We start from the raw sequence: 15,966 nt of genomic DNA, 5'->3' as shown, positions 1-15,966 counted from the left end.
GGCTTTGGGAATGATTGAAGAGTGAATCATAATGTCATGGAGTGAAGGGTCTCATTGGATTTCAGAAATCGTAGGGGTGGGATGATGTGTTTCTTGGTGCCATAATGTTGGAGCTGGTGAAAATGTTAGCTGATAACCTGTTGGATGCAGAGGCTAATAGTGTGGAAGGTGAAGATAGGGGAATCTAATTGTATCCTTGGAGGCAGGGGAAGGAATGAAAGTTGAAGTGTGGGATATTGAATTGACAAAGTCAAGATCCCTGTCAACCACAGTGAAGCAGTGGGTATGGAAGGTGGCTCTGACAGAGCAGACGTGATGGAGACTTGGAGGCTGCAGGAATGAATATAGATTTTTTAAAAGAAAGATGGATGGGAGAAAGTGTAGTCAAAGTAGCTGCGGGTATCTATGTGCTTATTGTGAATATTGTCCCTGTAAATTAAGACGTAGAAATTGAGGAAGAGAAAAATCAGAAATAGAAGGGTGGAAATGGATGAAAAATTTGATGAAATTTTCCATTTCAGAACACAGGCAGGCAATGGCACTGATACTGTAATCAGTGCACTGGGAAGGGAGATTTCGGGTGGAGGCCTGAGGACAAAAACCAAATTCATGAATTTCCTCCAAGTAAGAGGTCTTACTTTGGGAACGCACGTGTCACAATAATCCTTGTTTTTATGTGGGATGTGTGGAATCTACTTTGGTTCAATGCTCAGGACTCTGCTTGAGATTTTTTTAAAAAATTGACGATTGTATTGATGCAATGTCTGGCTCTTGTTCAAACAAGAAAACTTGGACGAGTTTGTTTCCAGACCATGATCTTTGTCCCTGATTGTTTCAGTTGGCATGTTTCTGTTATTTCCATTTACATCTCTTCCAGACTCATCTTGTTTCTTTACTTGTCCCATTACCATCTCCTTTAGTCTTTGCCACCCCCCTTTAGTCATTTAATCTCTTCTGCCTCCCAACTGAGAACAGAGCATCCCTTTTGATATTTCTCTTCTCTCCTCTTCCTCTATCTTTGTATTTGTTTAAAGTTTGTGACAGATATCCATTTCTCAGGAAAGGCCACTGATCTGGAATGTTAATTCTGCTTCTCTTTCTGCAGATGCTGCCTGACCTGCTGAGCATCTCCAGTAATTTCTGTTTTTATTTCAGAAATATTCAGTCTAAAATGCATGGATTTGTTTCTATAGATTACTGTGGCTACCTTTGATACTTTAAAAAGAAAATCAGTCAGTTAAGACACATCTCTGAGGCTGATGGGACTTGAACTTAGACCTTCTGACCAGGGACAGAAACACTATGACTGTGCCAGAAAACTCTAGAGGCAATCTTTGATGTGTTGGCAGTAATGATCATTTGCAAATTTTTTTTATTCACTTGTGGGATGTGGGCATTGTTGGTTAGCCAGCTTTTATTGCTCTTCCCTTGTTGCTTTTGAGAAGTTGGTAGTGAGCTGCCTTCTTGTACCTCCGCGACCAATATGTAGGTTGACCCATTGTGTCCTTAGGGGGATATTTCCAGGATTTTGACCCAGCAACAGTGAAGGAACAACAATGCATTTCCAAGTCAGGATGGTGAGTAGCTTGGAGTGGAAGTTGCAAGTGGTGGTCTTTCCATGTATCTGCTGCTCTTGCCCTTCCAGATGGAAGTGGTCATGGTTTGGAAGGTACTGTCTGAGGATCTTTGGTGAAGTTCTGCATTGCATCTTGGAGATAGTAGACAGCGCTACTATTGAGTGTTGGTAGTGGAGGCAGTGGATACGATAGCAATCAAGTGGCTGCTTTGACCTGAATGGTGTCAAGATTCTTGAGCGTTGTTGGAGCTGTACCCATCCTGGCAATTGGGGAGTATTCCATCACACAGTTGACTTGTGCCACATGCTTTGGGGAATTGGAAGGTGAATTGTTTAACTAACAAGGTTCATCTACATTGAATACAGCTTTACAGTGCTGGCTTACACATCAGACTAACTCTGGGCCCTTGTGATGCATTAGTAGTGTCCCTACTTTTGGGCCAGTGCAAAAACATCTTTTCATTTTCTGACAGGTATTTTATGAATTGCATTTTAGTTTATCTAGAATTTTTCTGGGTGCTGGATGGAACTAAATAAAGTGTACATTGCTAGATTCATCTTTATTTTCTTTTCCCTTCTCCTACAGATGAGATTTCCCCAGGAAATGTTTGGGACTCCAAAAACCGGGGTGTAAATGGAACACAGAAAGGGCAGATTGTGTGGCGGATTGAACTTGGACCATACTTTATGGAAGGTAAGGACAAATAGCTTCACACCTTGTGATATTAAAACAAATGGCAATGTACCTGAACATTTATTTGGTGCATTTTATGTGGTATAACATCCCAGGCACTTCACAGAAACATATGTCAAGAACACTTGACACTGACATTTAAAGAGGTGTTAGAACAGGTGACCAAAAGAATGGCCAAATGGAGAAGCACTGTAGACCCCCACAATAGTCAGTGGGAAATTGAGAAACAAATTTGTAAGGCGATCTCAGTTATCTGTAAGAATAATAGGGTGCTTATGGTAGGAGATCTTAATTTTCCAAACATGGACTGGAACTGCCATTCTGTTAAGGGGTTGGATGGAGAGGAATTTGTTAAGTATGTACAAGAAAATTTTCTGATTCAGCATGTGGATGCATCTATTAGAGAAGGTGCAAAACTTGACCTACTCTTGGGAAATAAGGCGAACCAGTGGGCAGCACGATGGCTCAGTGGTTAGCGCTGCTGCCTCACAGCACCAGGGTTCTGGGTTCGATTCTCGTCTGTCTGTGTGGAGTTTGCACATTCTCCCTGTGTCTGCATGGGTTTCCTACAGGTGCTCCGGTTTCCTCCCACAATCCAAAGATGTGCAGATCAGGTGAATTAGCCATGCTAAATTGCCCACAGTGTTAAGTACGTTAGTTAGGGTAAATATGGGGTAGGGGAATGGGTTTGGGTGGTTTTCTCTTCGGAGGGGTGGTGTGGACCTGTTGGGCTGAAGGGCTGTTTCCACACTGTAGATAATCTAAAAACCTGATCTGCTCTTGGGAACTAAGGCAGGCAGGTGACTGAAGTGTCAGTCGGAAGCATTTTGGGGCCAGCGACCATAATTCTATTAGATTTACATAGTGATGAAGAAGGATAGACCACATCTAAAGTTGAAGTTCTAAATTGGAGGAAGGCCAATTTTGATGGTATTAAGCAAGAACTTCCAGAAGTTGAATGGGGGAGGTGGTTCGAGGTAAAGGGACGGCTGGAAAATGGGAAGCCTTCAGAAATGAGATGACGAGAGTCCAGAGACAGCATGTTCCTGGTAGGGTGAAAGGAAAGGCTGGTAGGTGTAGAGAATGCTGGCTGACGAGAGAAATTGAGAATTTGGTCAAGAACAAGGAGGAAGCATATATCAGGTATAGACAGCAGAGATAGAGTGAATCCTTAGGTGAATACAAAGGCAGTTGGAGTATACTTAAGAAGGAAATCAGGAGGGCAAAAAGGGGACATGAAATAGCTTTGTCAAATAGGTTTAAGAAGAATCCAAATGGATTCTAAAATAGATTAAGGACAAAAGAGTAACTATGGAGAGAATAGGACCCAACAAAGATCAGCAAGGCCATCTAGGTTAGGAAGCGCAGAAGCTGTGTGAGATACTAAATGAGCACTTTGCGTCAATGTTTACTTTGGTACGGATGTGGAAGATATAGAATGTAGGGAAATAAATAGCAACATCTTGAAAAATGTTCATGATACAGAGGAGGAGGGTTTGAATGTCTTAAAATGTATAAATGTGGATAAATCCCCAGCGCCTGATGAGGTGTATCCTAGATCTCTGTGGAAGCTATGGAAATGATTGCAGGGTAAAAAATGAGGTCTGCAGATGCTGGAGATCACAGCTGCAAATGTGTTGCTGGTCAAAGCACAGCAGGTTAGGCAGCATCTCAGGAATAGAGAATTCGACGTTCCTGATGAAGGGCTTATGCTCGAAACGTCGAATTCTCTATTCCTGAGATGCTGCCTAACCTGCTGTGCTTTGACCAGCAACACATTTGCAAATGATTGCAGGGTCCCTTGCTGAGATATTTGTAACATTGTTAGCCACAAGTGAATGTCGGAAGACTGGAGGTGGCTAACGTGGTGCCATTATTTCAGACAGGTGGTAAGGAAAAGCCATGGAACTATAGACCAGTGAGCCTGGCATTAATGGTGGGCAGGTTGTTGGAGGGAATCCTGAGGGACAGGAGTGAGACTGGAGGTCTGTGACCAGTGGTGTGCCACAAGGATCGGTGTTGGGCCCACTGCTTTTTATCATTTTATATAAATGATTTGGATCTGAACATAGGCGGTATGATTGGTAGTTTGCAGATGGTAGCAAAATTAAAGGTGTAGTGAACAGCAAAGAAGGTTACCTCGGTTACAATGGGATCTTAATCACATGGTCCAATGGGCTGAGGAGTGTCAGATGGAGTTTAATTTGGATAAATGTGTGGTGCTGCATTTAGGCAAGGCAAATCAGGCCTAGAATTATGCACTTAATGGTAAGGTCCTGGGGCGTGTTGCTGAACAAAGTGACCTTGGAGTGCAGATTCATAGGATTCTCAGGTAGACAGAATAGTGAAGAAGGCATTTGGTTTGCTTGCCTTTATTGATCAGTACATTGAGTATAGGAGTTGGGATGTCATGTTGCAGCTATACAGGATATTGGAATGCTGCATGCAATTCAGATCTCCCTGTTATAGGAAGGATGTTGTGAAATTTGAAAGTTTCCAGAAAATATTTACAAGGATGTTGCCAGGGTTGGAGGGTTTTAGCTATGGGGAGAGGTTGAATTGGGGTGACTTGGAGTGTTGGAGGCTGACGGGTAACTTTATAAAAGTTTATATAATCATAAGGAATATGGTTAGTTTGAATTGACAAGGTCTTTCTCCCCAGGGTCAGAGTGTCCAAAACTAAAGGGCATAGGTTTAAGGTGAGATGGGAAAGATTTAAAAGGGACCTAAGGGACAATGTTTTCACGCAGAGGGTGGTATGTATATGGAATGAGCTGCCAAGGAACGTGGTGGAGGCTGGTGCAGTTGCAGCACTTGAAAGGCATCTGATGGGTATATGAATAAGAAGGGTTTAGAGGGCGATGGGCCACATATAGCCAAATGGGCCTAAATTTATTTAGAATATCTGGCCGGCATAGACGAGTTGGACTGATGGGTTTGTTTCCACGCTGTCCAGCTCTTTGACCCTATGACATCGGTGCTGTTCAGGGTCCTGCCATTAACTGTATACTTTTCCGATACATCTAATCTTCCAAAATGCAGCGCCTCGCACTTACCAGGGATAAACTCCATCTGCCATTTTCCTGCCCCTATGTGCAATGATGTATATCCCACTGTAGCATTTGACAGCCTTCTACACTATCCGTGCTCCACCAATGTTTGTATCACCTGCAAACGGACTGAGTTACCCATCTACATTTTCATCCAGCTCATTTATGTATATCACAAACAGCAGAGGCCCCAGTATGGATCCATGCACAACACCACCAGTCATGGACCTCTAACCAGAAAAACACTCTTCCACCACTACCCTCCGTCTTCTATGGGCAATCCAATTCTGAATCCATGTGACCAAGTCACCATGGATCTCATGCATCTTAATCTTCTAGATAAGCCTACAATGAGGGACCTTGCCGAAAGCCCTGCCTAAAATCCATGGAAACAACATGCTGTGCTCGGCAAAGATTGATCATCTTTGTCACTTTGCTGAAAAATTCAATCAATATGATATGACATGAGTTGCCCTGCACAAAGCCATGCCGAGTGTCCCTCATTAGGCCATGTTTTTCCAAATGCATGTAAATCCTATCCCTAAGAATTCTCTCCAAATGCTTCCCAACCACCAGTTAGTCTCACCGGTATCAAGTGTCCTAGATTATCGCAATTTCACTTCCTGAACAGAGGAAGAACTAACTACTTACACAATTCTCTAGGACCTCTCCAGTGGCTAGCAAGGATAAAAGATCTTGGTCAAGGTCCCAGTAATTTCCTGTCTTGTCTGTCTCAAAACCATCGCGCCCTAGAGACTTATCCACTTTACTGCTCTACAAGAGTCCAAACACCACTTCTTTCTTGATCTCAAAATTCCATAGCATATTAGCATGCTCCACATAAATCTCACACTCCATCATATCCTTTTCCTGGGCGAATACTGATGCAAATTACTCATTTAGAATCTCACCCACATCCTCTGCCTCCAAGCGCAAGTTCCCTCCTTTATCTTTGCATGGTCCTACCTCCTCCCTAGTTGTCCTCTTGTTTTTAATGCGTGTATAGAATTCCTTGGGATTCTCTTTGACCCTACTTGCCAAGGTAATTTCATGGCCCTTTCTTGCTCTCCTAATCCCGTGCTTTCTTTAGAATGCTGTTTTCCTGCCAATTTACCATCAATATTGACAAAATTTGCAGTCTGATACATAGACATAGACAAAGATAAAGAATCATAGACACTTGGAAAATCCCTGACATGTACTTGGATCCAGAGTTCTCCACTCCCAAATACAAAGGTTGTGAGGTTCTTGTCAAGCCAATGTCATTAATTTCTTACAGTACTTACGGACTCATAAATATAAAATATTGTGGATCCTGGAGGTCTGAAGGAAAAACAAAAAGTGCTGGAGAAACTCAGCTGCTCTGACAGCATCAGTGGAGAGAGAAGCAGAGATAACAGTTCAAGTCCAATCTGACTCTCCTTCAGAACACTGCAAAGCCTGCTCTGTTTCCAGTATGATCTTTTTCCTTGAATTCATCATGTTTTTCCTCAAGTCCTTCTTGTTTTTAAAAAAAAGGCTAAAATGTTCCATAAACAGATACTGCATATAATGGATGATAGCTATGGTAATGCTGATGGCTTGGCATTCCAGAGTTCCTTTGCAACTGACCAACAACACATTCAGTTCACAAGCTGCCCCTCTGCTACAAACAGCCACATCCCTTGCATGTGGCTTCATCAAGGACTGCTGGAGTTAGATTATCTTCCTGTTGCCAAAAGGAAAACTGGTATATTTATAGAAAGCTTTGCTTGCATTACCTTTCACATGAATTCTGTGTTCTCAATTGCAGGTTTTAAGACTAGCTGTAATTTAATCTCCAATTTACTGATATTTACCCTTTTCTCATCTTGCATACTCTGGTTACAAGAATACTTCTCGGACATATGATGACCGCATTCCCAGAAAAGCAAATTATCCTACTTTCTAGAATTATCCTAGTTTCACCTTGGTCTTATTTGGCCACCATACAGAGTAGAGGTCTGGGGAAAGATAATCTCGTTAGCTATGTCAAAGGACGTACATGTCAAAAGAATGTGGAGCAATCGTTTATGGTTATGTGATAAGTTTTCTATGATGTAACTTTATTGAGGGCTGTTTCTGTGCTGAGACTGGGGAAAACACTTGACTGGAAGCATTCCAACATGGTGTTGTGAACAAGATGGACAAGTATCTGGAGGATAACAACATGTTAAATGATTTTGACAGTGAAAGTAAGATTCAAGATTGTGCAATGGTTTCGCAGACAAGCACGGAAAAGACAAAAGTGGATTTTCCAAAGATGAGAGCAACAACAACATATTTGAAGGGGAAGGGGGAGTTCGTACCCAACTTTTCACTTCTTAAGCATGAACAGCAATACAAATTGCTACACAACATTTATCTAACAGTCATATGAAAACGTCTTGAATTACATTTAGTTAATAACTACAAAGTTATGCCATTAATGGTATATTATGAACACTTTCAAAGCTTTGAAACTCATGGAAGAAATACAGGATTGCATTGTCACTGTGAGTAATGTTAATAGAGCTTAATGGAACACTAAAAGAGAACTAAAATAAAGAACTGCAGATGCTGCAAATCTGAATCAAAAATGGAAATTGTTGGAGAAACTCAGCAGGAAACAGGGTTCACCCTTTTTCAGGACTGTTTTGGAGTTCTGGTTTTGGTATTACCTAGTAATAGTCAGATTGAACTTTAAAATAGGTTTCAAAAAGAGCAGGATTAAGAGGATAAGGCAGATGAATGCGAATTGTGGGGGGGGGGGGAGAGATGAAGCAGGAGTTAGATGTGAGGAGGTTTAAACTGGTACAGAAGTTAAAGAGAACAAGTTAAATAGAAAAGGCAAGCAAGCTGGGTCCACTGTTGTTCATTATTTCGATAAACAATTTGATTGATAATATAGGAGGCATGATTGATAAGTTTGTGGATCACACTAAAATTGCTGGTACAGTAGGTGGTGAAGAAGGTAACGTAAGAATACAATGGGATCTTGATCACCTGGGTCAGTGGGCCGAGGAATGGCAGATGAAGTTTAATTTAGATAAATGCGAGGTGTTGTGTTTTGATAAAACAAACCAAGGCAGGAATTATACAGTTAATGGCAGGGCCCTGGGAGTGTAGATATCTATAGATCTTTTCAAAGTGGCGTCCCAGGTAGATAGGGTGGTGAATGTGTTTGGCATGCTTGCTTTCATTGGTCAGAGCACTAAGTACAGGATTTGAGATGGTATGTTACAAGTGTATAAAACATTGCTAAGGCCACATTTGGAGTAGTGTGTACAATTCTGGTCGCCCTTCTACAGGACAGATATTATTAAACTGGAAGGGGTGCAAAAAAATTTAAGACTGGAGGGTATAAGTTATAGGGAGAGGCTGGATAGGTTAGGACTTTTTTCTCTTGGAGTGTAGGAGGATGAGATGTAACCTTACAGAAGTTTATGAAATCTGATGGACAGAGATAAGATGAATAGCCAAGGTCTTTTCTCCAGGGTGGGGGAATAATTTGAAAGGGACCTGAGGGGCAACTTTTTCACACAGGGGATGGTGCATAGATGGAATGAGGAAGTTCCAACAATTACAACATTTAAATGACATTGGAAAGGTACATGGAAGGAAAGGTTTAGAGGGACTTGGGACAAATGCAGGCAAATGGGACTGGTTCATTTTAGAAAACCTGGTCGGCATGGACAAGTTGGGCCAAACGGTCTGTTTCTGTACCGTATGACTGTGAATCTATCATTACACCCCTGTGGCTTTCTCAGTTCAAGCTGCAGAGAAAATGTCATCTACATTCTTGAGTTCCAATGCGAGGTCACATTAAAAGTACAAATTTTGAAAAGCAGAAAGAATTTTACAATGTGTACAGAGCATAAAGTATCTTATATAGTTATGCAAATTGAAGATGTAATATTTTGAAGCAAAATCCTGGAGCAATGTCGTCTGTAGGAGTTTCATATCTGTTAATCTGATACCTTCCTATGGTGTAGGAGTTCCTCAGAGTAGCATTCTACTTCCAAACATCTTCAGCTGCTTCATTGATGACATTTTCTCCATCATATGGTCGGTAAGGGGGATGTTTGCTAATGCTTGATGCGATCAGTATCATTTGCAGTTCCTTGTATACTGAAGAAATCCTTATTTGTCTACAGCAAGTTCTGATCAACACTCAGACTCGTGCTGATAAGTGGCAATGTAATATTTACTGAACAGAAGTGTCAGGCAATGAACATTTCCAGCAAAAGAGAATCTAAGCATATCCACTTGACATTCAGTGACATTACCACTGCTGAATTCCTCACTGCCCCCATTCTGGGGGTCACCACTGAGTATAAATATCCTGTGGCTGAAAGAATGTATTAACATATTTATGCTTGTATTACCCTGAGGCCGTTGCTAAGCAGTCTAATCAGCCTGAGTGGATCACATAACAACCCACTCAAGAACTTCCCTTGGTTTAGCTCAATATGAGTGACAGGGTTTATATATATATCCTACTTTTATAGTGAACTAGGGCAAAAGCAGCTTTCAGCTTTGTCCCAATTACATTAATTAAAATACAGAGTATCAAATTTGGAAATCTTAAGCTGGATTTTTAGGTCTCTCAGATAACATGGAATGGATGAAGACATTTGCATACTGGTTTTCTTTCACCAAAAGTGACGTTAGGCCAGAAGGATTTACAGCCCCAGAACTATCTGGTGATTTAATAATGAAGATTGAGGTTGTTAAAGAGCTCATTGAGAGTGTGCTGAAAACCATGTTCAGATTCCGTAAGGTCTATATGTTGGTTCTGAGGAGGACCGGGTGTTATTTCCTGAAAACTGAGTGTGTGCTTCCAAGTACCAGCTGCTGCTTTCCTTGTACTCGGTTGGATTCCCAACACGGTTTGGAAGTTTATCTACTACTCTTATTCCCCTGCAATGCCAGTAAAATGATGACCTCTTGCGCTGCCTTAGAAATCAGTATGTCTGTGACCTATCTGCTGGTACCTAAGTGTCAATGACCGAGTCCCTGTCTGATTCATTTTATCCCTTTCATGGACACTGCCTAATTCCCTGGGATGGCCATGATTTACTCCCCACTGTGTGGCCACCTCCATGCAACTGATTTCAAAATCATAGAATCCCAACAAGTCCACACCAATCCTCTGAAGAATATCCCACCCAGACCTATTCACCTACCACCCTATTACTTTACATTTCCCCTGACTAATACACCTAACCTACTCATCCCTGAACACGATGGGCAATTTAGCATGGTCAATTCACCTAACCTACAGATCTTTGAACTTTGGGAGGAAACTGGAACACCTGGAGGAAACCTACGCAGACACGGGGAGAATGTGCAAACTCCACCCTCAGATGGAACTGAACCTGGGTCCCTGGTACTGTGAGGTACCAGTGCTAATCTCTGAGCCACCATGCCACTCATTTACTGGAACGTTCTAGCTCAGGGACTCTAAAATTCGAAATTCAATGCTTCAGAATGCTTCTAGGTTGTAGAGTTAGTGGTTTGGAGGATGCAGTTGAAGGAGAAGAGTTATGGCAGGCCATTTAAAGAATGTTAAGAATTCTGTGAGCAGTTGAGTTAGATGTGTTCATTTACTGATGAGTTATACGGTTGGGTGGTAGGTAAAGGTGGTGTTCTGTAGCGAGGTCTGTCAACAACAGGTTGATCAATGTTCTTCTTGGTCATACAGAATGCTTTGATCTCCCTGACCCATATTGTGGTTTGCTTTAAGTATCACAAGATAGTTCACTGCCCAACAAGTACCTCGTCAACTATTGGTAGTTGAAAATTGCATCCACATCCCGTTGACATTATCTGACTACAATATGCAAGATATAATATAATTTCATCCCACATTCAAAACCCAAATCAAAATGGAAGTTTGTGGAGTGATGGCAATTATGGGTTATATAAAATATTGCAGGTACTGGAAATCTGAAACAAACATAGAGAATGCTGGAGAAACCCAGCAGGTCTGGCAGTATCTGAGAGAGAAACAGAATTAATGTTTTGGATCCAATGTAGCTCTTGGAGTCATAGAGATGTACAGCCCAGAAACAGACCCTTCGGTCCAACTCATCTATGCCGACCAGATATCCCAATCCAATCTAGTCCCATTTGTCAGCACCCGGCCCATATCCCTCCAAACCCTTCCTAGTCATATACCCATCCAGATGCCTTTTAAATGTTGCAGCCTAGACCACTTCCTCTGGCATCTCACTCCATACACACATCACCCTTGCGTGAAAAAGTTGCCCCTTAGGTCTTTTTTATATCTTTCCCCTCTCACTCTAAACCTATACTGTCTAGTTTTGGTCTCCCCCACCCCAGGGAAAAGTCTGTTTATCCTATCCATGCCTTTCATGATTGTATAAACCTCTATAAGGTTTATACCTTAGCCTTCGATGCTCCAGGTTAAACAGCCCCAGACCGATTCAACCTCACCCAATAGCTCAAATCCTCCAACCCTGGCAATATCCTTGCAAACCTTTTCTGAACAATATCCTTCCAATAGGAAGGAGACCAGAATTGCACGCAATATTCCAAAGGTTGCCTAACCAATGTCCTGTACATCCACCACATGACCTCCCAACTCCTGTACTCAGTACTCTGACCAATAAAGAAAAGCATACCAAATGCCTTCTTCACTATCCTAACTACCTGCGACTCCACTTTTAAGGAGCTATGAACCTGCACTCCAAGGTCTCTTTGTTCAGCAACATTCCCTCGGACCTTACCATTAAGTATATAAGTCCTGCTAAGATTTGCTTTCCCAAAATGTAGCACCTCACATTTATCTGAATTAAACTCCACCTGCCACTCCTCAGCCCACTGGCCCATCTGATCAAGATCCCGTTGTAGTCTGAGGTAAACTTTTTCACTGTCCACTACACCTCCAAGTTTGGTATCATCTACAAACTTACTAACTATACCTCCTATGTTCGCATCCAAATCATTTATATAAATGATGAAAAGTAGTGGACCCAGCACCAATCTTTGTGGCACTCCACTGGTCACAGGCCCATAGGCTGAAGAAAGTATCTAAGTGAGTGTGCACCTTACTGACATTGGTCTGAATTTCATTAGCTGAATGAATATTTAGAGCACATTGTTAGCCAGTCCGTTTTGAATATATTTGCATGAACAATCAATGACTAACTATATTACTGCACAGTATAATTTCCAAAAGCAAAAATTAATTTGATTTGTCTTGAATAAAACTTGTCCCTTTATGTCACTGAATTAATGTAAGAGAGTGCTCTGCTTTCAGGTGATATAAAGCATCTCTTCTTCCATGCAGTATAAGAATTTCTGTTAAAGCTTCATAAAATCTGATTGAATGGATAAATTGAGAGATGATTCTTTGTATTTCATACCCTTGCAAAATCATTAAATTTTGTAAAGGAGAATCTGGATATATGTAGAAAATGTGATGATGAAAAGATAAACTGAGAATGTTGTGGTTTGTGTTAAATGCACAGCAGGTCTGACAGCATCTGAAAGTGGAAAGGACTAGTTCATATTCATTCATATTCAGTTTGAGATCTTTTGTTCAGAATGCTTTGCTTATTTACATTATTGATACAAATATAAGCATACTCATGTGTAGTTACTTTAAAAAGTATAATTCTGCACTGTTGCTATTTCACAGAATCATATTGCATGAAAATGGGTGATTTGTTCCATTGTTTGTCAGGGAAATGTTCTAATTCTGTGCCACCAGTTGGAATAGTGCTGGGAGGATGCATTGAAAAACTGGGCACAGGCTACAAATGAAGTTAAATTCATTCATATTTATTATTGCATAAACAGTGTGCCATTTATTTCAGAATTCTGCCATGTGCTTCTGGTGGTTGAAGCCTGAGACAAGTAGTAGAAATGTTAGATTGATAATCTCATTGATATCACATGATTCAACATGATGTGAATATGATATTGGTGAGGAGAATTGTATCCAGTTCACAGAAATATATTTCAAACATTATTTCCAAAAATTGAATACTGATTCGACAAGCTTTTTTTTCTTTGATAATATTTATGCACATTTCCTCTCTTTGTTCCTCAGCTGAAACTAAGATCTGCTTTAAATATTATCACGGTGTAAGTGGAGCACTGCGAGCCACCACCCCATGTATTACAGTAAAAAATCCAGGTGCTATGGTAAGTAGAATATTTACTGACACAGAAATAAAAGCCAAATATTGCAGATGCTGAAAATCTAACATATAAGCAGCTGGTGCTGGAAATACTGAGCAGGTCTTGGCAGCATCTGTGGGGAGCGAAATTGATATCATGTTGATTTGAATATAACTCTGCTGTTCAAAAGCAAAAGGATTGCCATGAATGTGTGGGGAAAAACTTGCGAGTGTGATTAGGAGAGTAGAGGAAGTTGGGGAGTTTGGAAAGTGCATGCAGTTATTAGTATGCAAGTTGGCTAGCAATTTACCTCTTTACAACAACATCCAAAAACTCAGCATTCATTTCCATCTTCCAAAGCTCTGATGTCTAAATTCTAACTTGCTGTACTTCCCAATCACCCATCACCCTGTACTTGATGACCATTGATGGCTCCAGCTTTGACAGCATACAATTTTAAAATCCTTATCTTTGCTTTCAAATCTCTCTATTACCTTGCTCCTACCTATCTCTGTGATCACTCCCAAGCCCTCAAGATTTCAATGTTCCAATAATTCTAACGATTTGAATTTTTCAGGTTAGAGACACCCTCCCCGGTGTGTAAAATTGTCTGCATGTTTCTTGCATCTCAGCAATGACTATAATTCAAAAGTAGCTCAAAAGTAGTAGAAAGCTTTTGTGATGTCTGTTGGGTGTTATGAATGCAAGCCTGTCTATTAATTGTTTTCATTTTTTTATCACCCAAAATTCCTTTCTTGGTTTCCATGTTAACAAATATTGTAAATGATTCTTATTCTTCAGGTGCTGTCCCTCATTGCTTTCAATCTGCCTTCATCACAAATTTTCTCAACAAACATGTGGCGACCTCACAGCTCTTGTCAACTCCCATCTCAACTCCACCTTCTTTTCATCTCCAAAGTTATTTTGTGGTGTTTTCCTCTCCTTGGTTTTGCATGGGCAGGAAAAATGGGAAAATAATGTGAGAATGTGAAATCTGATTCATGACATCCAAGAAAAGTTTTCGCAATTATCCCCTCGAGCCATAAATTACAACAGCAGAATTTAACCATTGAGCTGCTCAACTATCTTATTTTCATGCATTAATTAAAACCCCAACTTGCCTTACTTAAATGCCAATTCCAATTATTGTCGCCTTCACCAAGAGAATAGACAGTGCAAGTTCTGATGTGTAAGTCAGAGGGGCTACCTAACAAATGCAGCTTGCTGAATGTCCTGGCCATCATCCAACTGCTTCATCAGAACAACATCCCTGCATGCTCCAGGGACGCCATCTTTATTAAACCTTCAATTATGGTTCAGCAAACCACAAACCTTACCATGTCATCACGCCTGCAATCAGATCAACTCAGGCAGCACTCAAGATTTAATGACACTTTACTTTAGAGCTCAGGAAACCCAATGACCTACTGTGAGTTGATCCTCCTCTGACTAGCACTAGACCTGTATCCATGAGGGGGTCTTCTGCTCGAGCTTTTGCCTGTAAGCTGGAAGAAGAAGCATGGCATTGTAGTCAGAGTTCCCAAAATGAGAGTGAGGGATGGAGCAGTAGGCACCTTTCACAGTAGTGTAGCAGTGGCCTAAAATGTTCGGGCCTGTAGTGGGTATTTGGGCAACACCTTCCTTTAAGGGGTGGCATGGTGGCTCAGTGGTTAGCACTGCAGCCTCACAGCACCAGGACCCAGGTTCGATTCCAGCCTTGGACGACTGTCTATGTAGATTTTTCATGTTCTCCCCGTGTCTGCGTGGGTTTCCTCTGGGTGCTGCGGTTTCCTCCCACAGTCCAAAAATGTGCAGGTCAGGTGAACTGGCCATACTAAATTGCCCATAGTGTTAGATGCGTTAGTCAGAGTGAAATGTGTCTGGGTGGGTTACTCTTTGAAGGGTAGGTGTGGACTGGTTGGGCCGAAGAGCCTGTTTCCACTCTGTAGGGAATCTAATCTAAATTGGCTTGATTGAAGTAGCCAGTTACAATAAACAGGGCCTCAGGGTGTTCTATCTCCAGGGTATTTGAGGTGGAGCACAGCACATCCAGAGCTTCCTCAACCTTTGCTTGTGGTGGTATGTACACAGCAGTTCATATAGCAGCGGTAAATTCCTGTGGTAGATAGAAGGGGCGGCATTTGATGGTGAGGAGGTTTGGGGAACAATGGCTCCCCAGGGTTGCAATGTCTGTGCACCACAAGTTGTTGATTAAAAAGCAAACCCCTCCACCCTTTGTCTTACCCGAGGACGCTGTACGCTCCATATGATGGATAGAAACTCCATTAGCCTGAAGTGCGCAGACGGGAATGGATGGGTTGAGCGAGGTTTCTGTGAAGCAGAGTGCGCAGCAATCCCGCAGTTCATGTTGGAAGCTGAGCCATGATCTGAGTTCGTCCACCTTGTTCTCCAGAGATTGTACACTTTCTAAGAGTGAGCTAGCAAGGGGCATCTTGAAACCGTGTAGTCTCAATCTTACTAGCAGGCCAGCATGC

General features: G+C 41.6%; 1 protein-coding gene across 1 annotated transcript in view; it reads left to right on the top strand.

The window, feature by feature from the left end:
* The window catches only part of hecw2a (HECT, C2 and WW domain containing E3 ubiquitin protein ligase 2a), a 339,242-nt gene that overhangs the window by 162,973 nt on the left and 160,303 nt on the right, over window positions 1-15,966 (top strand). Inside the window, exons 3-4 of the mRNA XM_060827390.1 lie at window positions 2,163-2,270; window positions 13,401-13,495. Of these exons, the coding sequence (XP_060683373.1) occupies window positions 2,163-2,270; window positions 13,401-13,495 (203 nt within the window). The remainder of the gene's footprint in view (window positions 1-2,162; window positions 2,271-13,400; window positions 13,496-15,966) is intronic.

Source organism: Hemiscyllium ocellatum, chromosome 7 (assembly GCF_020745735.1).
Source record: "Hemiscyllium ocellatum isolate sHemOce1 chromosome 7, sHemOce1.pat.X.cur, whole genome shotgun sequence".
NCBI lineage: Eukaryota > Metazoa > Chordata > Chondrichthyes > Orectolobiformes > Hemiscylliidae > Hemiscyllium > Hemiscyllium ocellatum.
Note: the sequence above shows the minus strand (reverse complement) of the source record. Positions and strands in the feature narration are given on the sequence as shown.